Source organism: Aspergillus fumigatus, chromosome 7, assembly GCF_000002655.1.
Source record: "Aspergillus fumigatus Af293 chromosome 7, whole genome shotgun sequence".
NCBI classification, from domain to species: Eukaryota; Fungi; Ascomycota; class Eurotiomycetes; order Eurotiales; family Aspergillaceae; genus Aspergillus; species Aspergillus fumigatus.
In genome coordinates this window covers 1338967-1363228 of record NC_007200.1, presented here as the reverse complement: position 1 = coordinate 1363228, position 24262 = coordinate 1338967, and the positions used below count along the sequence as shown (strand labels likewise).

Sequence of the window (24262 nt, the reverse complement as noted above, 5' to 3'; positions counted from 1 at the left end):
GAAGCCCCGTTGGGTTATTCGTTCCTCCACGGCTTGGCTGCTTCGCACCTCAGTCTCAGCGTGCGGAAATCAGGCTAAATCGCGTCTTTTAACCGATAAAATGATAGGAAGTTCCCCGCAGGAAATGCAAGCGAGTGCTCTCTCCGGTGGCTTGATGTGGAGATTCAGATATGGATTTTGCCTTTATTCAGAGTCGAGCATACGGTCAGTACTTATAAATGGACCGAAAACCCTTTGTATCGCCTCGACTATGCCAACAAAATGGACCAAGTTGCAAAAGCAACGTGAATGCAAGAACATAAACAATTTTCTAGATCATTTGAACACAAAATGGCTGTTGGAATTTTGAAAGTTAAAGGAAACAAAGTCGTTGACAACGATGGAAACGAAGTTCTTCTCCGTGGTGCCGCTATTGGCGGTTGGATGAAGTATGCAGTAACACAGTTCCTTTATTTCACCTTTTGAAGTGAAATGCTAATTGAAATCTCTGAAAATTAGTATGGAGAATTTCATCACTGGTTACCCAGGTCATGAGTCGCAACATCGTGCTGCTATGCGGAGAGTCTTAGGGCCAGAGAAGTACGAATTCTTTTTCGACAGATGGCTCGAGTATTTCTTCACTGAGGCGGACGCCAAGTTCTTTGCTGGGCTGGGACTGAATTGCATACGGATCCCGTTCAATTATCGCCATTTTGAGGATGATATGAACCCACGGGTACTGAAGGAATCTGGTTTCAAACATTTGGATCGGGTGATAGAATTGGTAAGAGTCCTCCAGCGCGACGACCGCATGATGCTGATGTGTTATTCCCCATGATAGTGCGCAAAAGAGAAGATATACACCATTCTGGATATGCACACCGCTCCTGGTGGACAGAACGGGGACTGGCATTCTGATAACCCGACCAGCTACGCTGCTTTCTGGGATTTCAAGGATCATCAAGACCGGACAGTATGGCTGTGGGAGCAGATTGCAGCACGATACAAGGACAATCCATGGGTTGCTGGATATAACCCTCTGAATGAGCCGTGCGATCCGGAGCACGTCCGTCTTCCGGCTTTCTATGAGCGCGTTGAGAAAGCCATCCGAGCTATTGACCCAGATCATATCCTGTGGCTGGATGGAAACACGTTCGCCATGGAGTGGAAAGGCTTCGATAAGGTTCTTCCGAACTGCGTTTATGCTATGCATGACTATTCTGTAGGCCATTTCCCATCCGAGCAAAGAGTACACATGCTAATTTTTCCCCCGTCAGTCAATGGGTTTTCCTACCGGAGAGCGATACAAGGGAACCCCAGAGCAAAAGGAACACCTAGAACGGCAGTACCTTCGCAAAGCCGAATTCATGAACAAAAACGGGACAGTAATCTGGAACGGCGAGTTTGGCCCCGTCTACGCCAATCCCCGTACGGAAGCAGAGGCAGAAACCATCAACCAAGAACGTTACAGCCTTCTGGGAGAGCAGCTTCGTATCTATGACAAGTACAAAATCCACTGGTCTATCTGGCTGTACAAGGACATTGGCCTGCAGGGTATGATCCACACAAGCCCAGACAGCAAATGGAATAGGACGATTCAGCCCTTGCTTGAGAAGAAAAAGAAGTTCTGGCTTGATGCATGGGGCAGAGAGCCATTCGCGGAGCCTGAAGCAGCGCTCAAGCCACTGGTTGATTGGATCGACAAGGTCAGTCCAACGGCAAAGGAAACGTACCCGACCCCATGGAATACGGAGCGTCACCTACTGCGGAACGTCTTCCAGACATTCTTGGCAGCATCTTTTGTGAACGAGTTCGCGGAGCTATTTAGAGGAATGGATGAGAAGGAGTTAGACGAGTTGGCACATAGCTTTCACTTTGACGAGTGTGAGCAGCGAGGGGGACTGAATGAGATCCTGAGGGAACATGCTCGTGCAACGAAGCACTGAGGGCTGGTGTATGGAGAGTAGATTATCGATCACTTACTCTGATGGCTTGTGGATGTTCTGTGAATGTCCACAATTGTAATTGGTGCGTGTGTGTAGTACGTGGTAATAATTCAGTTGAAGCAGGGTCGCTCAATATTCCAGCATATTCTTCTAAATGCCACGGTCTTTGGTGGCCCCACCACAACCTCCAAACCTACCTTATCGATAACAAAAAAATGGATGAGGAAAAAACTGCAAGGCGGGGTACCTGCGCCTTTTCATCGTCAACGCCAAAGCCATCAGCAGTCGCTCTTTTGCTAGCTTTGTTCTTGAGTGGTCTGAGCCTAGAGCTTGAGAGCATTCAGTATGTTTTTGTGAGAATTTCCTAATCATACCACTCGTCACGTGTTCGTTAATGTCGACGGCCCAACCGAGGTCTATCCAAGTACAAAGTCAGGCGTAACACACCAGTTCGACGACATTTTGAAGGCATTTAGAAGTCGCTCTTTAACATTCAGATCCTAAGAGAAGTTCTCCAAGATGTCTGAAGCATCGAGTGCTTCTTACCCATCGTCCTTGGACGTTCTGTTTGATGGGACGTCGCCGTTGAGGGAACAGTATGACCCGGTCAAACTAGCACATGCGGAGATTGTCCCCATCCTCCAACTTCCACTGGCTAGGGAATTGTTGGGACACAACCCTACAGATGCGAGTGCTATCAGCCGTGTCTCCAACGGCGAGATATGCTATACCACTTTTCTGGCTGAGAAGGCGAAGGCTACGGCTCAGATGCCACTGGATGGGCTTACTGCTGGGCAGCAACGGTCACAGATCCTCCATATTGGTCTGGCGGCTCTGTTTAGCTTTATGCAGTCCAATATTACAGGTCCTCCGTTGGATTTTAATTCTGCGGATGTGATATTCCCTAAGGCTCTCCACTCAGATGCCACCAAGCTCCGGGCTGCTCGCAATCACATCATTCGTGAACTGTCTGTAGACGGAGAAGCTGCCTACAAGCTGACACCAAATGTTGAGCTCTTTGCCGTTGCGATGGCTCTTCTTGTTGATGCTGACATCCTCGTCGCTGACGGACCATTGGTGGCGAGGACAGCAAGACTGCGTGTCAATTTCCTTCATCAGAAGATGCTGTCTGAAGCTACTAGCACATTGCAGGATGCCATATATAGCGACTTGGAAGAGTTGAACAGAATTCTACTTGGTGAAAAGTCTGGGTTCTCTACCGCTCAAGAAAAAGGACGCTTCCTTGTGGAGAGGGCGACAATCCACAGCCACCATGGCTTTGACGCCAAGGCTCGGGCAGATCTTGAGCAGGCTGCTGCAGTCAGGAAATTTGAATTTGCATTGACTGGAAGACTGGGGAAAAGGACGAAGTTTCAAGAGCATGATATCAGCCAGCTGGTCGTCTTGGCGAAGAGTGCTGAAGAACTGACGACCACTGGAAACTCTGCTCTCCCAGAAGACAAGGGGGATACTTTCCAAGCGGGACCTAAGAACCTAGACCTTAACGATGATACACTTCTCGAAAGCATATCCTTCACCAAGGACACTCAGACATCAAAAGACAAGTCGACGACAGTCCAGGAAGAATCCACACTTCCCCCAGCTTTACAGTCTCTTGACCCCGGCAACCAACCACTGCTGGACCCTGTTGACTCTGCCATTTTGCTGGGCTTGGCTTCCACAATCACGAACACGTCGCCGGAAAACGGTCTGACTCGAGAAGAGACCCATCCTTACGCTATCCGTGTCCTTGAAGGGGGCAGCTCGAACTGGCAGGTATACACTCAAGCTTTGTTGGTCCGAAGCCGTGTGGAAGGATACCGAGCTCGAACTGTAGAAAGATCTGTTCTGCAGATGCAAGCGCTTGTTGACCAAGTCATTGCAGACACAGCAACTCTTGATACTCAAACTACGGAAAATGGTAACCAGGCTACCACGTTCCTCCCAAGACCCGAAAAATCCGAGTCTGCTTCGGCTGCGGAAAGACTAGAGTACATCTGGCTCTTGAACTCCCCTACTCGGTGGAGTCTTGAAGCTGAGTTGGCCCAACGCTGGGTCAACCTTGGCGGTCTGCGGACTGCGCTGGAGATTTACGAACGCCTGCAGATGTGGGCGGAGGCCGCCCTATGCTACGCTGCCACAGACAGAGAGGAGAAGGCCAAGCATATCGTCCGCAGACAGCTATATGAGCCTACGGGTCCGAACCCAGATGACGAGAACGAGAAGTTCGACGGGCCGGAACTATCTCCGCTGCCTGTTGATGCCCCTCGCTTGCTCTGCATCCTGGGTGACATTGATAGTGATCCAACAATGTACGAACGTGCATGGGAGGTCTCAAACAACAGATACGCACGCGCGCAGCGTTCATTGGCCCGCCACTATCTTTCGTTGAAGCCCCCTGCTCTCGAAAAGGCCGAGGAGGCATACCGCAAGAGCCTCCACATCAACCGTCTCAATCACAGCGCATGGTTTGCACTTGGTTGTGTACAGCTTGAACTTCAAAAATGGGAGGACGCCATTGATTCATTTACACGGACTGTGCAGCTCGAAGACACGGACGCCGAAGCATGGAGTAACCTTGCTGCTGCTATCCTGCGAACCGCCAAACCCAGCGAAACCACCGAGGCGGCAGAGGAGGAGCACCAGGATGCAGACGCCGATGCCGACTCGGAAACCAAAAAAGCACCACAGGATCCCTATAAGCGCAAGCGCGAGGCTCTCGCTGCACTCCACCGCGCCGCTCAGCTCAAGCACACCGATGCTCGCATCTGGGACAACGTGCTTACCGTCGCAGCCTCGATCCCTCCACCAGCTACACCATTCCGCGATGTGGTCACAGCCCAGAGACGGGTGATTGAACTTCTCGGCTCAAAGAACGGAGAGAAGTGCGTTGATATACCTGTTCTCAGCATGCTGATTGATCACGTCGTCGACACCTACAATTACGACGACCTCCTGATCAACGTGGATGAGAACGACGAGAACTCGGAGCGCGTCGTCCGCAGTGGTACCATCGCCGGTCAGATCCTCTCCTTAGTGGACGATTCCGTTGTGCCTCTCATCACACACTCGGCTCCACTCTGGCTTCTCGTTGCCCGTGTAGAACACTTCCGTGGCCAGCCATCCAAGGCCTTTGAGGCTCACGAGAAGGCCTGGCGGGCGTCCGTTGCCTCGTGCACACAGGGCGCGTTCCAAATGGGCGATGAGAAGAAGTGGATGGATGTTGTCCGTGCAACTGAGAGGTTGGTCCGTGATGGATATGCCAAGTTTGGGCCTATGGACAAAGAAGGCAAACATGAAGGGGAGGCTGAGATGGTTGCCAAGGACTGGCGATTCAAGGCCCGCAGTGCTGTCAGGGGTATTTTGGGTAAAGGAAAGGACTTTTGGGAGGGTTCCGAGGGCTGGAATCGTCTGAAGGAGCTGCAGTCCGAAGTGGGAAGTTCTTAGTTGTCAGACCTGAGAGATGTCTTTCACATTTCATGTCGGATACAATTTGATTAGCGTTCAAGTATGAATAGATCTGTCTTCGCTCGACCATGTGCTCGTTTTGAGTTGTCATTCAACGTTCCATGCCCTCTATCCGCATCATCTCCCCTCCACCTTTCTCTTTAACATCCCGCAGAAGCTTTCGAACAAGACGGAATCTAATCCCTTGAGCCAACGAACGACAACTCGGACGCTCTTTTCATCAAGTCTATCCTGCTTCAGCTGAACCTTGAAAGCAAGAGCCGCTCCATCCTCCTCAATTTCCATCATATCTGCAGCACCAGCCGAATTCTGCAACTTTCTGCGAGCTTGACGAGACCAAACATTCTCCATTGCGAATCCGACGCCCGTAGCCAGATTCTTACGCCAAGTCCAATGGATGCGAAGGCTGCTGAGTTCTTTGTCAATTTTATCGCTGATTTCATCAATCGATTGATTCATGATTTCAAACATGAACTCGGAGGGAAATGGTAGGAGGTGTTTCGGGAATCCAGGGATCCCTCGAGCTACTTTCTGTTGCAAGTCATCACGGGTGCACTCAAACACTAGACCAAGGTGTACTGAAGCATACCATACTCGGACGAAGATCAGTCCACGACCACGCCACAGCCCACCTCTTCGTCTTGCTTCCTTGAACAAATTCGGTTACCGCGTAGTTGTTGTTCCCGTACTCCATGAGCTTCTCAACTATGGCGGATACACTGCTCAGCTTCCCAAGCATTGAGGTGTACCAGACAACTCTCTTGCGAAGATGAAGGCTTTCCTCGATCATGCGATGGACAAAAGCAATTTCACCGCCCTCAGTGACCATCTCAACCTCATCTCCTGTGCATGCCTATGTCTGGTTTTCAGCTGGATTCTGTAAGCCTCATTGAGTTTTGGACTTACTGAAAATGGCGGCCGTTCCTTGGCCTCTGCTGAGGCTATCATTTCTTCGCGTGAGGAGTAAAATGGAGGATTGCACATGGTAAAGTCAAGCCTGAAAATCTCAGATATATGCCGTTTATGCAATATCAGTGGATACATACCTTTGGATGCCGAGCTTTGTGTCTAGAGGAATCAGATCATCAGTGCGCTCAGTTTTAAAAACCCGAATTCGGCCATCCAGTCCGTTATTTGTCACATTTTCCCGGGCGGTTCGAACATTCTCGTTGTCAATATCTAGATTCTTGTGAGCTTTCCATCCATCCGATGGGGATTGAAGCCGGCTTTGATTACCTGTAGCAAAGAACTCCCACAGGGGCCGTGTCGTGCACCCGAGCAACGGGTATATACTGCAGCATCCTGTTCCACTACGAAAAGTCAGAAAGAGCAACATCTCCAGAACAGATGATACCCACATATCGAGGCCTAGCACGGATCGGTCCGGGTCGTAGTCATCGCGGTATTGGTCACCTGTGGTATCGAGAAGGCCTTGCAGCCATAGAATATAGTTTAGCCTACTGTCGTGTCAGAACATTCGCAATCTCTGCATTGGTAATCTCTTTCTTAATCACCTGTTTGGTACCTAGAGTATCAGGTTAGCATGTAAGACTACTTGTTGGCCAAGTTTATCATACCGGTGGACAAAGTCTGTTCTCAGGTATCTCAACATTCAGATTGAAATCTCTCTTTAAAAGACTCTTAGTCAATTGCCTAGAAAGTCGGTCAGTCATCTGCGATACCGGCAATATCTATGGCCATCGTACCGTACGGCATCGGGATCGCTGAAATCTAACTGGCCATTTGGCTTCACACTGACAGCAGGGTCAGAGACGAGTATGAATCACAAGGGGGCGGACTGACTATTTCGCAAAAGCCGGCGACTGCAACGCAAGAGTAGTGAAATCGACGTCATCTTTGTAGATATTTCGAGCTGCCCTCATTATGGTAGATCAAGTTGACCACACAGGTAAGTATGTGTCAGCCTAAGCCTACGCCAAGAGGTGCCACGAAAGTAGTCAAGAAGTAGTGAGACAGAACTGAAAAATTGTTGTAGTAGACTAGTCAGGTAGTAGTCAGTATTATCTAGATGAAATGACGATATCAGTGGACGGTTGGAGGCTAGATGCCGACCGTGGCTGATGGTGGGGCTTACCACGACTTTTCCAAAGGCACAGAAACAATGGTACAGACAGCAACAAAACCTCGTGATGTTGCGATGATCCTCATTAATGGACTGGACGCAATGTTGCAGGAACGACGACGATCAACTGGAGAGTGTGGGTAAGTGTTCTCCTGAACGGGCTTGGGCCCGGGAAGTTTTGGTGCCCCAGAGTCAGGCCACAAGGCTGTAAGGCTGGTAAAGCTAGTGTGGAATGATGTCATACTGTGGGCCGACGCGTATCAGACTACTGTCAAGTAATGGCTGACCTCCCTTCCTTTCGACCACTTGGGGTGAAACATAAAAAAGAGTCTTCGAGCCAGGTATTTAAAGGAATGATTTGTGATCGGACTCCAAGAATCGTGAGCATTGCAATAATCTCTACGGAGCCTTCTTCTACGGTTGGATGCCAGTTTGGATCGCTTCGTTTGTTTTGATTCTATGAAAGTAACCTCTGTAGGTCACATCTTGAGATGGGGAAACTTAAGGAGAAACTTGAGCACGAGATTGACCATCTAGAAAGTGCTTTGAAAGGTCTGTATCGTATCCTTTCCAATGAATATCCTAACAATGACTATCAGACTCTCATTTACATGACGCCAAGGCAAAAGCTCACCACTTCAAACACAAAGTTGGAAAGTTCTTCAATGTCGTCAATCCCAACCACCGACATGATGAGGAGCATGAGCGGGAAACGGACAAAAAGAGAACTGCGATTGCCGAGTCACATAGGTACAAGTCCTTTGCTCCGGTTAGAGAGGGCAACAGAGTCAAGTGGTATGTCGACGCGCTGGACTACCTCTGGGCCGTCTCAGTCGCTTTGGAGGAGGCCAAGGAGGTGATCTATATTGAGGATTGGTGGCTCTCTCCGGAGCTGTTTCTTCGTAGACCTCCATATTCGACGCAAGAATGGAGACTCGATCAAGTGCTCAAGCACCGCGCTGAAGCTGGCGTTAAAATATATGTGATTGTTTACAAGGAGGTTCGTCGGCCATATTGAACTGCGTTTAGTTGGTACAACTAACAAGATTCAGGTCAATCAAGCACTGACGTGCAACTCAGCGCATACGAAACACGCGCTCCACAGTCTCTGCCCCGAAGGAACTCCGGGTCACGGAAACATCAAAGTTCTACGGCATCCGGATCACAATATTTTTGAAAATGCAGCAGATATGACATTTTACTGGGTAAGTCCGTCGCAGATTGTAGTTATAGTCAGGGTTATGCTGACATTATAGGCGCATCATGAAAAATTCATTGTCATTGACTACGCTGTCGCCTTCATTGGTGGTATCGATTTATGTTTTGGTAGATGGGATGCTCACCAACACCCCCTGGCAGACGTTCATCCGGCCAACTTGAAGGACGAAATATTCCCAGGTCAAGATTGGAACAACAACCGTATTATGGATTTCCAGAGCGTTGCAGATTGGCAGTCAAATGAAGTAAGCAAAGCAGACTATGGTCGAATGCCATGGCATGATGTAGCGATGGGCTTGGTTGGTGATTGCGTCTATGATATCGCCGAGCATTTTGTTCTTCGATGGAACTTTGTCAAGCGAGATAAGTACAAGCGTGACCATGGCGTCGACTGGCTTTTGCTGGAGGGCCGCACCGGCGATGACGAAGATCTTGTCGGGGTACAACGTCCAAAGTATCCTTGTGGACAGTATATTCAACATCCTCTCAATCCGCTAGACACCAAGCCGCGAGGGATGCAAGGCACTGTGCGGGGCCAGATTATTCGAAGCAGTGGCGATTGGAGCAGTGGAATTTTGACTGAGCAGAGCATTCAAAATGCTTACTGCGAGATTATTCGTAACGCTCAACATTTGGTGTATATCGAAAACCAGTTTTTCAGTAAGTTCGCCTCCGTTACAATGCTTTAGATGCTGACGTGTTCAAGTTACTGCCACTGGAGACCAGCAAAAGCCCATTATCAATACCATTGGTGGTGCAATTGTCGACGCCTGCGTTCGAGCTGGCAAAGAGGGTCGGAAGTTCCGAGTGATCATAGTGATGCCCGCTATTCCAGGATTTGCTGGAGACCTGAGACAAAGTGCAGCAACCGGCACACGTGCGATTATGGATTATCAATACAAATCTATTCTGCGTGGGGAACACTCGATTTTTGGTCAGATCTCTGCTCAAGGAGTTGATCCAAGAGGTGAGTTCTTAACCTTTACAGAAGCAAATGACTAACTCAACTAGAGCATGTGTTCCTTTTTAATCTGCGCGCTTATGACCGTATCAACAAGACTTCTGCTCTAGAAGAACTGGAGAAAGAAGCAGGAGTGACGTATCATGACATCCAGCGTGGCATAGCCGAGTCTATCATGAGCGACAGCGTCCACCCGGTGGTTGGCGAAGAAGGCGACAAACACGAGGTCAATTACGACGACGCAGAGCAAGAGAAGGAAGAAAGGCTTGCAAGATTGCGCAGATACGAGGAGAAGCAGGAAGGGCGCAGAAGTGAGCAATATCGAAGCAAGGACTCTGTCGCACATACTACGATGCTCAATGGCGGCAAGATGTCTGAGGAGCCTTGGGAAGGAGATCCGGAGAGTGAAAAGGCAAACTTTGTCCAGGAAGAGCTCTACGTGCACGGTAAAGTGTGCATTGTAGACGACAGGATTGCCATCTGCGGCAGTGCGAACATCAACGATCGGGTAAGTATACCCTCCTATAATGCTTGACTCCAAGACTGACACGGTGATACCAAAAGTCACAACTCGGTTACCATGATAGTGAACTGGCCATTGTTGTTGAGGATCAAGACTTCATCGATAGCATGATGGACGGAAAGCCATACAGAGCCTCACGCCTTGCCGCTACATTGCGGCGGCAACTGTGGCGGGAGCATCTAGGCCTTCTTCCAGCACAAGACTACGACGCCTCGAAGCACCCTAACGCACAGCCACCTAACGTGTGTCTCAATGAGATTCTCGAGGGCCCGGAGAACGACTTTGTCACAGATCCCTTGAACGATGACTTGTGGAAGACATGGACAGAGCAAGCCACAACGAACACGGAAGTATATCGGATGCTCTTCCGCGCGGATCCAGATGACAACATCCGCACCTTTGAGGAATATGACAATTTCAGACCGCAAGGCGGTATCAAAGAGGGTCACCTGTTCGATCCGTACCAACCCGTCAAGGATGTCCGAGAGAAACTGGACCAGATTAAGGGCCATCTTGTCTGGATGCCCCTCGATTTCCTGAAAGATGCCGAGATGGCAGAACCTGGTCTGGCTGTTAACCAAATCACTGAGGCAAGTTTGTTACTTACACGGTTTGGAAGATACTTTTTTGCTAATCTTGATGCAGAGCATCTATACCTAATCTTCTGCTATCTTTGTCCCAATAGCGGAGTACTTCGTTGCAATCAGGATTTTGATACCATTTGATGACTACTCAAGCGAACAGTATAGGGACTGTAAAGCTGTATATTCATTCATGCCAGGATTGGAGATACAACACCATCGGCAAAAGTTACTATCATGTAAATATAGCAGGTTTTTTTGATGAGGCGGACAAAAAGCCAACCATGCAGATGTCGGCATATTGTCAGCCAGATGTGAGCTAGTTATTGTTATATACTTCCACTACTGATACTGCAAGAGATCAGCTCCCTCTATGAAAATGGAATACATCAATCACTCCTCCCACAGCTCATAATCAGGGAAGTACTTATCATGGATCCGTCTCGCATAATCGACCACAGCAGGATACCCCTTGATGATCTCTCTTGTGGCCGGTGCCCTACCCAAAAAGTCAGTATATCATAGGCAAATCAAAGCAGACATGAGTACTCATGCATCGCACACCAACCCCGACGCAATGAACCCAAACAGTACCGCATCCACCTCCGTCGGCCCCTCCCCACCCCAGACCCAGAATGGCCTGTCCCGATCGGACTGCTTCTTTTGCGCCTCCGCTACCACCGCATTCAGACTCGCCCAGATCTCCTGCCGGAACTCACTGATCTCTTCTTCAGTGAAGGCCATGATACCCTGGCCCTGGAGATTGCGGGTAACTTTGCGGTAGATGATGTTGCCGACGACGACCTGGACAGGCCAAGGGAGGGCAGCGAGGATCTTGGAGCGCATGGTGTAGAAGTTTAGGATCCATCGTTCATAGGTCTTGCACCGTTAGGATAATTTCGTCACTGTCGTGCGTAGTGATTTGACTCGTACCTGGTAAGGATACAACTTGTCCTCTAGCAATGCCTTGAGCGCCAGGTCATGCATTCGCTCCGTTGGAGATAGACGCTGATTCAGATCCTCTACGTACCCCTGCTCAATCAGCGCTTTGGTGATGAGGGTTGAATCTGCGAGCGTCTGTGGCGGCTGCTCGCCAATCTGGATGGAGACATAGGGGACCTTGCCACGGGGAGCTTTGGGGATAGAGCCTTGTTCGGTGCGGTAGGGGATGTTGCTGAAACGGGGACGGCCTCCAGTTTTGTGACGAAGGGGGACCAGACGTAGCAACCGGTTTCTGGAAAGCCGCGGAAGATGGTAATTATGGGTGATGATTTGGTGGCCATTGTGGGTATTGATAATGGGGAGATGAGATGACAATGTTAGAGGGTGAGTTTAGCTAAACAATTGATATATGTTGATGCGCAGAGGATGGTTTGAAGCGAACAAATACTAAGTACAAAAACAGGTGACAATGACATATGTCGGGAAGAAAGGTCTAGGCCGTACTAGGCTTTGATGCCCTTTTTGGACTCCGATATGTGCAGGCTGGAATTGGGGTCTAACGGTAGCCAATTTATGGCCCCCAAAATGAAGTAGTTATCCTACTGGCCAGTTTCTTGTAACTACTGGAAGTAGAGTTTCAAGAGTCTACAGAATATAAGTAACATAATCAACCACCGAACGGCCGATACCACCGAACCGCCGTTTCGCCGCGAAAATCATTGAATTCTTGAAGCCTTCTGATCACCGACGCTATTAAAGTGATTATCTAATATGGAGATATATAGCTATTTGCTAGGGCAACTCCATATTATATATCCAATAGCCCAGCAGCCACTGCAGCGTGGTGGAGCGCGCTGATAAGGGAATAGGCTCACCAACCTGCTCATTAAGCTGCTGAATGCAGTCACGACCTTCTTATACAGATTAAAAAGAGGTCATTTCCTAGAGGAACACGCTTCCTTACCTTCTTCTTCATTTTTTGCTCATTTTCAGCCCGTGGAGCCTTTATTTCTTGTTGAAGAAGAAGATTTGTATTCATTGCTATCTGTGCAGCCTTTGTAAGATGTTAAGAATTTGAGACTAGACTGCTTGAAAGCTTCCTTTTCGGCAGGCTTCTCTGTAAGCTGTGAACTTTGTGATTAAGCTAGCAGGGATTTTAAGCGTCCAATCCAGGAAGATTAGGTTCTTGGTACCAAGGAGCCTGGTGTTCTTTCACCTTTAAGATAACCACTGGTGATATAGGAACCCCTTTAGAGCTCACACATTCAATAATTATAAGTTTATAACCCATTCATGGTTTCCCTGGATACAGAGGGGACCCAAAAAGTTTTCAACCACCTACCTCAATCCACCTTCGAGGCCACGGAACCGAGAGGGTTCTGATAGCAGTAGACTGGCTGACCCAAACCGCAAACCCAAACCCAACCCACTCAACTCTTAAATGTGGGTACGAAGCGACTCTGGCATTTGAGCTCAAGGAGAAGGGTAAGCTTGATCCGATCCCGCTCTTTGCAGTTGTTCTTGTTGGCAATTGTTGCACGAGCAGAATGGTGAAGGCAAAGCTGAGAGAATTCATGCTGAGGCAGTTAATGCTCCAGAAGAAGCACCTGTCTCTGTGCCACCATGCAAAAATCCGAGGTCAAGCTGGTCACAGAACTCAATGTCGATTACAGTGACATTGGAGATGCGAACAACCTGTTCCAAAATCCCTTCGGCATTGATGAGAATTGCGGCGAGGTAGAAACCGAATCCATAGTCGAAGTCTGGTCTTCGAGAAGATGACTGGATTCGGAGCTTGCGAATTATGGCGAGATGCCTTGACTTCAATTCTGGCTCTACCAGAAAGTGCCTATGTTGCAGCAATTGATTGATGGCTTTCTGCGGGAGCGATTGGGAAGGGCAAGCACACAGTGCGCTCGGGCATTCAAGAGACGCACCGCGTCCATATGCCACCATTCAAGGGTGAGTTATCGATGTCGGTGATGAGGATTCAGTCAAACTACTACCTGAGACGAAGACATTTTCGGATTTGTGGAGTGGGAAAGACAAAACCAATAGCTTTTAGAAAGCTGGTACGACTTCATAAGCTTGGTGCAGCATACGATCATCAAACCGACAATTTTCATGGGAGAAAATCGCAAGAGGAGACGGCGCCATGGCATGACTGGCGTATTGGAGTAAGATTCTCTTTGCATGCGGTCTTTAGCTCCAGATCTCTCGCACCGTGTTCTTCAAGCGTCATACAATTATCACGTTTATCACTTGCGAATACCAACAAGCCTAACGCAGACGACAATCTCGACGACCTCGATCGTCATGGCGACAATGACAGGGACATCGACAGGACTGTGGATTGGACATTCAATAGGGGGCGTCAATAGAGACTTCGGGGCTATGAAGGACAACGGAGGATATAGAAGAAGGATATGCCAGATGGAGGGCTTTCACCAACTTCACAAGAAGAGCAAACTACCGAAAACACCAACTTCGAACATATCACACGCAAAGGCCATCACTATGGCAAATCTCTCATCACGACTGAGAGGGGTCAGGGGTGGGTATACAACGAAGCCATCTATGGCAATCATGGTGAGTCTCACAACCCTTTTATGAATAATGGATTAATACTGACAGCATCTGCAGACAATGTTAATACTGTGGATATCATTCTGGAGCAATATAAGCATGACAGCAGCCACAATAGCATACGCAGATTTCCTCCTTAACAAACACGTTCATTCATTGTGCACATCCAAGATTCATCACAATAGCCAAATAAAGGGTATATATGCAAACATAAACTCCTTCAAGCAATTTATCTAGAAACACTTAGTCCTTGTGAGCCGCTGTAGCCTTCTCAGGATCCTCCTCGACGGCTCCACGGTGAGCAGTCACAATCTCCATATCGCGGTCATGCGCGACATCAAACTGACGGCCCAGCTTCTCTGGCCCAAAGAAGGTAACAATAATGACATAGGCGTAGACGCATCCCATAAAGATGCAAATGACCTTGCCATAGTCGTAGCGATGCTTGACCTTCTCCGTCGGTGGCAGGGGGAACCGCTCCCCGATCGTCGACTCGATGGTCGAGCTGGCCGACGAAACAAGGTTACCCAGCTGGTACGCAGTACCGACAGCAAAGGTACGGATCGAACCCGGCGAAAGCTCCATCAGATGGATGGGGATGACGCCCCATGCGCCCTGCACGCAGAACTGCTCGAAGAAGGCAGCCGCCATGACGGATTTGTCGTGCACGAAGGTATAGGGGTACAGCAGGGCACCACCGACGATGGAGATGACGATGATGGAGAAGCGGCGGCCAAAGATCTGACTCGCCCAGCCGCAGAGGGTACCGCCGGACAAGGCACCGAGGTTGGCGACGACCTGGGTGACGGTGACGGCGTTGGAGGAGAAGCGGAATTGGTTCGTCAGCATGGTGGGATAGAGGTCCTGAGAGCCGTGGGACTATTTGACCATGTCAGCTGGATTCGCCGTGGCTGAATCGGATTCGCTGTTCGCAAACGGTTGATACGTACCATGAAGTTGAAACCGGCCATGAGCAGGACGAGATAGATGAGTAGCAGCCAATGGCGCTTAAGCGCGACTTTACCCTCCTCGAAGAAGGTGGAAGTAACGCCACCCCGGACCTCAGCGCGGATGGCCTGGCGCTGACGGAACGCCTCGGTCTCGGGTAGACACAGACGGAAGGCGATGATGAGGACGGGAGGGCAAGCAGCGAACCAGTAGAAGGGTCTCCAGCCGTGCGGGGTAGTGTCGACGAGGGCGCGTGCAAAAGCGGTAGCAAGTAGATATCCGAAGGCGTAGCCCTGCTGCAGGAGACCGGACACAATACCACGCGCCTCCATGGGACAATCCTCGAGGGCAGTGGCCGCGGCGTTGCCGTATAATCCACCCATGGCGATTCCGAAGAGAGCACGGCAGGCACTATGCGCCGATCAGTGACGTCCCACAGAACAAGGCAGAATGAGACTTACAGGAACTGTTTGTATGTCTGGCAGAAAGCGGTTCCGAGTTCCAGAACAATGAAGAGGATGTTGTTCACCACGAATGGCCACTTGCGGCCCCAGCGATCGGATGCGATACCGAATGTAATGGAGCCGACGGATCGGAGCATGAGGACAAGGGTGATACCCCAGGTGATATCGGAGATAGATTTATCGAATTGCTTGGCCAGTTGGGAGGTGGTCAAGGAGACGGTGAAAAAATCGAAGGCGTCCCATGTCCAGCCGAAAAAGGCGACCTGAACGAGTTAGTTAGGGCTATTCCGAGAAGAGGCGATCGAGGGGTAGCTCACCAGGAAAAATAACCATTGTTGTTTGTTCAGGAGCGTAAGCGTCTTGAAAGGATTGGGAGCTGGGTTCATGGGAGGTACCAAGGTCGAGATCCGAGTCACGAGGTATCTGACGATGCTCATGCGAGGGCCGTCCTCGTCCGCGGCTGAGATGGGAGCCTCGTTCTGGTGAGGCTTTCCCTCATACTGTTCGGCCATGCTGAGGGAGAGAAGAGCTGGCCGAGAGGAACAGGCAGCGAAAGGATGAAAGGTAGAACAAGTACGGTAGATGAAGAAAGAAGAAGGGAGATGTCGCAAAAGCAACAGAAGAGGGAGCTGTGGCCGGTCTTAAATCAGCGAACGAGTGACTCGGCTGAGAAGAAAGAAAAGTCATGCCGAAATGACCCCTCACCCCGGTTATTCCATCTGGGGAATCATAATACTACCTTACGTTTTCTTAGTTCATAGACTACTCCGTACCTTGTGCAAGCATGCTCCAATCTAGTCAGGCCGCTAGGAAAGTTCAAGCCTCGGAGGAAAGGAGGAACCGTGGCACCCAAAGGGCTTAACCCCGGATAGGCCAGAGGGAAGCTTTCGTGGTGGCAGTCTTGTCTTGGTCCCTTGGAGAGGCCGATATCGTCTCGACTCCACTCCTTGCATGAATGCTGCCGTCCAAAGTCGGCGAAATCTCCGACAGTGACATTTCTTTACACTACGCTACAATATATTTGTCAGAATGATCAAAAATCTTATCGAGATAGATATCCATGGGCTACACGGGCTTCACACAGAAATAGTGCCAAGCTCCAGTCAAGAGGCCAAGAATCTCCGCAACATGGGGATGGATAGAAAATTAAAATGACGCCTTCGTTATGATTGTATTACTGTCTCTGTTTCGCGGAATATGAAAATCATTGAACGGATTACCTTTTATCTGTCCGTGTCCTGCTGGGAAGACTGATTCGCTTTGCCGTATTTCTCAAGGCCGTCCTGGTCTGAGCAGCTGTACTGGGTGTCGGACATCGGCCGAGAGCGGTTGACGATTCTCATTTGCTCGTCCTCTGGGGCTCCGTGGGCGGTTCAGGTTCCTTTGAAATTCTAGGTAGTTAATCCTGCATTGTGCGTGCGGTGCGGGGGTGTTCGTGTGGAGATGTCTGGACTTGTCTCCTTTCGCCGGTTCCTCTGGGGAACCCCAAATAGCAATCAGGATTACTCGTTCGAAGATGAGTATATATCGCTCAGAAGATATGATATAAATTCGCCAAGATGAAGGCCAATGCCAACCGTGGTTTGTGGCTCATTTAAGAAACGCTAAGTATTGTGTTGTACTCCGTAGTGAACATGCGGTCAGACAAGCTCGCCCAGACAATTCTTAGTATTCTTGGACTCTTAACCCTCTTGGCTCTTGCCCCATTCGCCAACTCGGGTCGAGATACGAGGTCCTTGCGACTCATGGTTCCGGTCTTACGTCAATATCCTTTCACGATCACACACCTTGAGCTACCGCTTGGACTACGTTCTCAAAGTTGATCTTCGGCCACTTTCCGGCAAGGCCCCGACTCAAAATTCAAAAATGCTGTTAGTGCCTCTCATGTACTCGGTTCTCCGTGGATCAGGAACTCTAATTTCAAAAGACGGCCATCCATCCTAGGTTGGCGTAGGTACAACCACTGCAGCAATCATTTTCAAGTCAGTAGTAGCAATAGCCTTCCTGTTTACAGCGCCATGTCGCCGATATCCGGAGCAATCTTGAATATCTCAGTTTCTTCGTTCTAGCATAGCTCGCCACTTGAAATCGGCTGAACCCAAAGCTGGTTTTGACGTGCTCTCCAGACCCACAAAGTATATCGATCTCAAATCAAAGGTGGACATTATTCAGCGATTGCAGCACCTTCATCAATTGAAACAAAATATTGCGGTTCTAAAATGTCAGCCGAACCCATCAATGTTACAGCGCCGAGAGGTTACATCATACTGGTCGAAGTACGATTCTCCTGCTTCAGATGCGAAGTACAGGGAACGGGGAAAGCCGCGAAATCTCTACTCTCCGTTGCGGACAAGCTGTTGTAGTCGATTCGGCTGGCCTTCATCCCCGACATTCGTTGATCGCATACTTGGAGTCACCGACGTGTTTCATCGCCGCCTAATTTCAGCAAGCGAAATTTGTCAGATTCGGGTTCGGGTTCCGAATACTTCCTGCAGCTCTGGATGGACACAAAGCATGGCGCTGAACGCACCGTCCTCCAAGCCATGGTCGCTTTCTGACAGAGGCTGTGCACATGTCGATAACCCTGATAGGGAAGCCGTCAGGTCGTTCAAGGTACTAGTTTTGGTTGTGCTTGGAGAGTGATATCTGCGAAGAGTTTCGGCCGTCAGAGGTTACCTCTAGATCATCTCGATAATGATCGCGGACACCTCTGGTCAGGATCATTGTTCCACTTTGAATCACCATTTGAACTCTGATAAGCAATGGAGCATCAGGGACTCGTAGTTGTGTGTTGTTGAGTCGTCTTTGGTACGCTCGAGCACAAAAGGCTACATTATTGTCAATGGCCAGGCTTTTGGATTTGATGCAGGATGCGCTTGAATATAATAACAACTAATGTGTCTCTGGACACTTGCCTACAGGCCAACCTGTTGCCAACATTGACGCTTTGCCGTTTTAATAAAAAGCTTGCGCAGTGAATCCTATCAACTACTTATGGCCATCTCATCAACATGGCCAGGCACGAGCTCTTAAGCCCCAATGTTTTATTTCCGAATGACTTCCGACATACGGGTCTTAATCACCACCACAGTAAATAGGCTCTGATCCTTGCCAGGACAATTTCTGCATGCGTCCCGCGTTGTATCTCTAACGAGAGATCAACTTGGACAGCCATCAAGTCTCACAGTAACCGTTTCGTCATAACTGGAGACTCTATGAGCCTATAACTATAGTCAACAGAAGTCACAGTAGTAAGTAACACGGACAAGATGTAAGGAGACATAAAAGCTCATCAGAATCTGCTTAATATACAACTTCAGATCATACCGGCCAACCAAAGTTCTGACCGAATCAGGCTTTGAAAATGTCTTCATGCTCCGTTCTTGGTTCTAAGAGCTCAAGGAAACCAGAAGACAAAGCTGCTACTTGTTGATCTTGACCGACAGGGACGTTGAGTGGAGAGAGTTATCAACCAGATGAAGAGTGAATAATGCCGAAGGTGTTCGTACTGCCGCATTGTATGTTCGTGCCTAGACACGTCTTGATTGCTTAGGTACATGTATGACTCTGCCTGATATTATTGAGAGCAGATAGCTAGTGGTCACACTGAGGTAATATGACCAGACACACTACGATGGTTTGAACCAGCGTAGGAATGGTTACATTGTACACTTCTAAGGCATTTATATAGGCATTTAGGATGTTAATGTACCCCTATAGGTAGGCAGCTTTATTTAGATGTAGGATCATTCTGATTGGTTCTTGATGATTAGACGAGGCTTGAGATGGCGTGCTGTAAGCCTGTACAACCTTCATCTTTCTGTTGCACCTGTACCTTATGAGAACCGTTATATCTCTGGGACCTCGTGATATAAAGAGACTGAAGCTTTAAAATTTCAGTTTATATGTAACCCATCCCTGGTTGTTCTCTAACCTGACCTTGCTTCTGTTTCTTAGTGTTGGTGGAGCTTTACCGCATTGCAACCTTGACAAGGTGGATGACGTCGCCCGCACCACTTTGAAACGGGTTGGCAGTGATGGATAAACACAAAGCACCCATCGGTAGTCATCAAAAGGTAGTTAAAAGATGCTGGTAAATTGTTAATTAATAGCTCTCTGTTTTGATCCCTCCATATGCCATGCACAGTTCAGACATTATGCACTGTTTTCCTGCCATCCTGACAATAAGAAGCGTGCCGAGAGCATCTGCCAAGCCCGTTCCGTGTCCAGTGCCCAGCACAAAAAAAAAAAAAAAAAAAGTACGGAGAGACGGTCCAGGAAGCAAGGCCGCGTTTGAGTGGATGATTGGATGCCCCTCGGTGTCGACGGAGCACACACCCATCTAGAACTACCTCAAAGCTGCCAAGGGACGAGGTAGTCAGGAGGTATCTACTTACACCTTCTCCAGCTTCGTTCTGTATTACTTTAACCTCCATTGCAGACCCTGTCTTCGTCGTCATTCTCTCCCCCTCTCATTTCTCCTTATCTCCCAGTCCGTCCGCCCCCCGCCCCTCGGCCAAGGGTCTCGCTCTTTTCGTCCTGTATCAAAGGGGGAGCTAAGATTATTCCAAGAAACAGACTGCGAAAATAATTCCGAGCCTACGAGACCAGCCATCAATTCCCCATCGCCCTTACACTCGTTCTATCCTGCAATTCCTTCTTCCTTCCAATCAGCTCGTCCCAATTGCTCCTTTCGCATTCCTGGGCCTCATCCCTTACCGCTGTTGCGATTAAACCCACCCAACCCAAGGTCTTAGACTAAGATCCGCCTTTCCGCCCCAGAAAGCTTCGATCCGTGCCTGCGTGCTGAATGAGTTACGAATATCTCCACCTCCTCCAATGCACAGACGCTCGTCTGGCTCTCCTGTCGAGGACGACGCTGAAGACTCGCCTCTGGTTTCGCGATCCCCTACAGAATCAACAGCACATGGCCCTAACAATAATGCCTTCGAGACGGCCGAGAAGTCGCGCTCTCAGATAGCGAAAAGAGGTACGAGTTTCGATCTCCGGCGAGATAACGGCGCCTCGACTCCTCGCTCCCGGAACTCAGGTCTGTGGAGGACGCCCTCGTCCTCGTCGACCTCGTCGACGACGGCCATGGCCACCGCGTCTACGGAAACAAAATCCTCCTCGGCATCCTTCCTGATGCCATTGGCCTCCCAGCGACTTCCCATGGGAACTTCTCCTGAGAGTTCACGGTTTCGATCCTCGCGGCTTCGCAGCCCGTGGACTTGCTCGATATTGACGGCCCTCACAACTCTTGTCGCATCCGTGTTCCTCTTCTTTATTGTCCGCTCATTTTCGGCCCGTCAGGCCGGCGAAGATGGATGTGGGATACCCGTGATGAGCCCGACGTTTCTCCATATGGTGGGCTTCGATACCGAGCATACGCGCTTCGCGAGCAAATACAATCTCTATCTTTACCGGGAGGAAGGTGTCGATTTCTACAATCAAGAAAACCTAGGAGTATGTTGTCCGCCTCTGATCCTTCAGCTGCAGTGCTAACGAGCCCAAAGTTGAACGGGGCTCCCGTCTTGTTCTTACCGGGAAATGCCGGTAGCTACAGACAAGTCCGATCACTTGCTGCCGAAGCATCGAGGCACTTTCACGATGTCGTCCGTCACGACCAAGAGCGCATCAAGGCCGGTACCCGGAGCTTGGATTTCTTCATGATCGACTTCAACGAGGATATGGCTGCGTTCCACGGCCAAACCCTCCTTGACCAGGCGGAGTACGTGAACGAGGCAATCGCTTACATTCTCTCCCTCTACCACGACCCCAAGCGATCCCGAAGGGACCCCGAACTCCCCGATCCCAGCTCGGTGATTCTCATCGGACACTCGATGGGTGGCATCGTCGCCCGTACCGCATTGACCATGTCCAACTACCAGGCCAATTCGGTCAATACCATCGTCACCATGTCCGCGCCCCACGCCAAACCGCCCGTCTCCTTCGATTCGGACATCGTTCACACCTACAAGCAGATCAATGACTACTGGCGAGAAGCATACTCGCAGACGTGGGCCAACAACAACCCTCTGTGGCATGTGACCCTCATCTCCATTGCTGGTGGTTCACGCGACACCGTTGTCCCTTCCGACTACGCTAGTATCTCATCGCTGGTCCCCGAAACTCACGGCTTCACTGTCTTCACGTCTAGCATTCCAGATGTTTGGATCGGCGTAGACCATCTATCTATTACATGGTGCGACCAGTTCCGCAAGGCGATCATCAAGTCACTTTTTGATATTATAGACGTTCGGCGTGCAAGCCAGACTAAGCCGAGAGCTGAGAGAATGCGGATATTCAAGAAATGGTACCTCACTGGCTTAGAGCCGGTCGCCGAGAGAACCCTATCTCAGAAGGGTTGGTGCCCTTGTTAAACTTTTCTTTGCCTATCCTTGACTAACCTCTGTAGAACCGAACACACTTCTGACCCTAGAAGACAAAAGCAATTCGATCCTCCCGCAAGGTCAGAGACTCATCCTGCGCGAATTGGGCCACCGCTCGGGTCCAAAGGTATATCTCTTGCCCGTCCCTCCGCAAGGAGTATCGGGCAAAAAATTCACTCTTCTCACCGACCAAAGATTTGATAAGACTGGGGAGCATGGCAATCTGGAAGTTCTCTTCTGCAGCGTTTTCCCTCTCCAGAATGGCAAATTCGCAACTGTCTTCTCGATGAATATGGACTTTTCTGGAGGCAACACAGGTTCGACACGTCTCGCTTGCAAGAATGCGGCTGAGGATGGTATTCACCTGCCGGCATCGACACCAGCTTCCAAGTATCCCTTTGACCGGGTCCAGCCTTTCTCATACCTGCAGTATGAGTTGGAGGATCTTTCAGAACACCAGTTCGTTGCTATTGTGGACAAAGCCGATAGTCCCACCAAAGGTTGGGTTCTGGCGGAATTTTCGGACAGTTCCGATGCTGTGATCAGGGTCCGTGGCGGCCTTGGTGGTTTGCTGAGTGCCGGGCTCAAGATGAGACTGCCCGCAAATCGTCCAATGCTCACCGAGATTAAGATTCCAGCTCTGCATTCCAGTTTGCTGGATTACAAACTCCAAATCGTGAGACACAATCATGACAAGCGGCAGGAGCTCTTCGCTCCTCTACTGCGACAGTCGATCTCCGACCCGCACGAGTCGAAATTCTTCGTCAATGTGGACAAGGTCGATGTGAACCTGCACGGTGTAGCGCCTTTCATGCCTCCACCCCTTCGCGAACAGGCAACTCTCGGCGGTGTTTCATTTCAGCTGTGGACAGATCCCAGCTGTGGTTCCACTGTCGACGTTTCGCTCAAAGTGGACATTGCTGGCAGCCTGGGAGAGCTTGTGATGCGCTATCGGACTGTCTTTGCTGCCTTTCCCCTGCTTGTTGTCGCTCTTGTCCTCCGTAAACAATTTCAGATGTATGATGAGACTGGCTATTTCATCACATTCGCCGAAGGTCTGGACACTGCTCTGCGGTCATCGTTCCCAATTCTACTGCTTGCCATGTCCTTGCTGGCATCTTCTTTAGCCACATCGGCGCAAATTCCACCTAGCGACGAACCGTTCCAGTGGCCAGTTAATGCCACCGAGACGCCGATTGATTTTACAAAAAACGATCTGCTCTTGGGATCGCAGGATGCATTCTTCTGGTTTTTGGTACCTGTCTTTGGCCTGATCAGTGTCGGTGTCTGTGTTATTCTCAACTATATCGCACTCATCCTATTGTCTGTGCTTTCTTTTATCTACGGGTGCCTGAGAACCAGATCAGGCTACATTAAACGCAACGAGAAGGGGTATGTCAATGACACTCTTGCTTTCTACGAAACTCGCTGACTGGATAAGAACCCCCATCTTCAGCGCTCCGACGGCAAGACGCCGGATGATCAACACCGCCATTCTGTTGGTTCTGGTATCAACCTTGATTCCCTATCAGTTCGCCTACATGGTGGCGTGCATTGTTCAACTCGCAACGTGTGTGCGGGCACAATGGCATGCCAAAGAAACGGTACACATCATCCATCTCCTCAACGATTGAGATAACTGACAATATGCATAGAGGTCTACTGCGCATTACAACTTCTCTAATTACGCCCACTCGATTTTCATTCTCATGCTCTGGATCTTACCGATCAACATTCTCGTCCTTTTGGTCTGGGCCCACAATCTTGTTGTCCACTGGTTCATGCCATTCTCGTCACACCATAATGTCTTGTCCATCATGCCTTTCATCCTCCTTGTGGAAACCATGACCAGCGGGGCCATGATCCCCAGAGTCACCACAAGGTATGCGCCATCATTTCCTCGCTTCAGTGTCAGTCGACTAATCACCGCAGGTTAAAACATGTCACATCTATGATCCTCTTTGCCATTGCCGTCTATTCAGCAGTCTACGGCGTGTCATACGCCTACCTTCTCCATCACCTCGCTAATATCCTTGCCGCCTGGTTTGTCGTCATCTACTTCTTCAGCAGCGGCTTCTCCCTCCGACGACTTTGGCTCATCCTCGAAGGCGACGATGCCACACAGGGCAAGTCTGAGCCAGGCGGAAGCCACCAGAAAAAGAAGCCATGAC

At 49.7% G+C, this 24262-nt stretch overlaps 8 protein-coding genes across 8 annotated transcripts; 4 read left to right on the top strand and 4 right to left on the bottom strand.

Annotated features, from left to right (window-relative positions):
- Positions 1–129: 129 nt before the first annotated feature.
- exg3 (glycoside hydrolase family 5 protein) lies at positions 130–2026 on the top strand. Its single transcript, XM_743855.2, has 4 exons — positions 130–428; positions 499–763; positions 821–1201; positions 1257–2026. Exons 1-4 carry the CDS (start codon positions 289–291, stop codon positions 1923–1925), a joined length of 1455 nt encoding a protein of 484 aa, XP_748948.2. The 5' UTR covers positions 130–288; the 3' UTR covers positions 1926–2026.
- Positions 2027–2444: 418 nt separating this feature from the next.
- Positions 2445–5372, top strand: AFUA_7G05600 (tetratricopeptide repeat protein; the record flags this gene model as incomplete). Its single annotated transcript, XM_743856.1, has 4 exons — positions 2445–3800; positions 3891–4526; positions 4629–4889; positions 4917–5372. 4 exons carry the CDS (start codon positions 2445–2447, stop codon positions 5370–5372), a joined length of 2709 nt encoding a protein of 902 aa, XP_748949.1.
- A 138-nt stretch (positions 5373–5510) lies between these two features.
- Positions 5511–6392, bottom strand: AFUA_7G05590 (DUF890 domain protein; the record flags this gene model as incomplete). The annotated part of the gene is made up of 3 exons (XM_743857.2): positions 6300–6392; positions 5983–6246; positions 5511–5924 (listed from the first exon to the last, which is right to left on the bottom strand). The coding sequence occupies exons 1-3, from the start codon at positions 6375–6377 to the stop codon at positions 5511–5513; spliced, it is 756 nt and encodes a 251-aa protein (XP_748950.2). The 5' UTR covers positions 6378–6392.
- Positions 6393–7526: 1134 nt separating this feature from the next.
- pldA (uncharacterized protein) lies at positions 7527–10838 on the top strand (the record flags this gene model as incomplete). The annotated part of the gene is made up of 9 exons (XM_077805205.1): positions 7527–7895; positions 7955–8028; positions 8076–8476; positions 8529–8681; positions 8733–9354; positions 9401–9661; positions 9706–10163; positions 10220–10768; positions 10824–10838. The coding sequence occupies exons 2-9, from the start codon at positions 7968–7970 to the stop codon at positions 10836–10838; spliced, it is 2520 nt and encodes an 839-aa protein (XP_077661333.1). The 5' UTR covers positions 7527–7895; positions 7955–7967.
- A 351-nt stretch (positions 10839–11189) lies between these two features.
- On the bottom strand, positions 11190–11605 carry AFUA_7G05570 (uncharacterized protein; the record flags this gene model as incomplete). The annotated part of the gene is made up of 2 exons (XM_743859.1): positions 11190–11258; positions 11354–11605. The coding sequence occupies 2 exons, from the start codon at positions 11603–11605 to the stop codon at positions 11190–11192; spliced, it is 321 nt and encodes a 106-aa protein (XP_748952.1).
- A 42-nt stretch (positions 11606–11647) lies between these two features.
- Positions 11648–12421, bottom strand: AFUA_7G05560 (uncharacterized protein; the record flags this gene model as incomplete). The annotated part of the gene is made up of 2 exons (XM_743860.1): positions 11648–11993; positions 12399–12421. 2 exons carry the CDS (start codon positions 12419–12421, stop codon positions 11648–11650), a joined length of 369 nt encoding a protein of 122 aa, XP_748953.1.
- Positions 12422–13636: 1215 nt separating this feature from the next.
- On the bottom strand, positions 13637–16468 carry AFUA_7G05550 (sugar transporter family protein). Its single transcript, XM_743861.2, has 4 exons — positions 16017–16468; positions 15697–15962; positions 15238–15646; positions 13637–15166 (listed from the first exon to the last, which is right to left on the bottom strand). Exons 1-4 carry the CDS (start codon positions 16209–16211, stop codon positions 14531–14533), a joined length of 1506 nt encoding a protein of 501 aa, XP_748954.1. The 5' UTR covers positions 16212–16468; the 3' UTR covers positions 13637–14530.
- Positions 16469–17348: 880 nt separating this feature from the next.
- On the top strand, positions 17349–24261 carry bst1 (GPI inositol-deacylase; the record flags this gene model as incomplete). The annotated part of the gene is made up of 7 exons (XM_743862.2): positions 17349–17570; positions 17627–21165; positions 21216–22065; positions 22118–23483; positions 23533–23695; positions 23747–23973; positions 24024–24261. The coding sequence occupies exons 2-7, from the start codon at positions 20539–20541 to the stop codon at positions 24259–24261; spliced, it is 3471 nt and encodes a 1156-aa protein (XP_748955.1). The 5' UTR covers positions 17349–17570; positions 17627–20538.
- Between the last annotated feature and the right edge of the window lies 1 nt (position 24262).

Excerpts from the sequence above, each read along its gene's own strand:
- exg3 (XM_743855.2), top strand. The coding sequence starts at position 289 with ATGCAAGAACATAAACAATTTTCTAGATCATTTGAACACAAAATGGCT. Across the intron at positions 764-820 it reads TGGATCGGGTGATAGAATTG|TGCGCAAAAGAGAAGATATA; the intron begins GTAAGAGTCCTC and ends TCCCCATGATAG. Across the intron at positions 1,202-1,256 it reads ATGCTATGCATGACTATTCT|TCAATGGGTTTTCCTACCGG; the intron begins GTAGGCCATTTC and ends TTCCCCCGTCAG.
- AFUA_7G05550 (XM_743861.2), bottom strand. The coding sequence starts at position 16,211 with ATGGCCGAACAGTATGAGGGAAAGCCTCACCAGAACGAGGCTCCCATC. Across the intron at positions 15,647-15,696 it reads CAGACATACAAACAGTTCCT|TGCCTGCCGTGCTCTCTTCG; the intron begins GTAAGTCTCATT and ends ATCGGCGCATAG. Across the intron at positions 15,167-15,237 it reads TGGCCGGTTTCAACTTCATG|TCCCACGGCTCTCAGGACCT; the intron begins GTACGTATCAAC and ends ATGGTCAAATAG.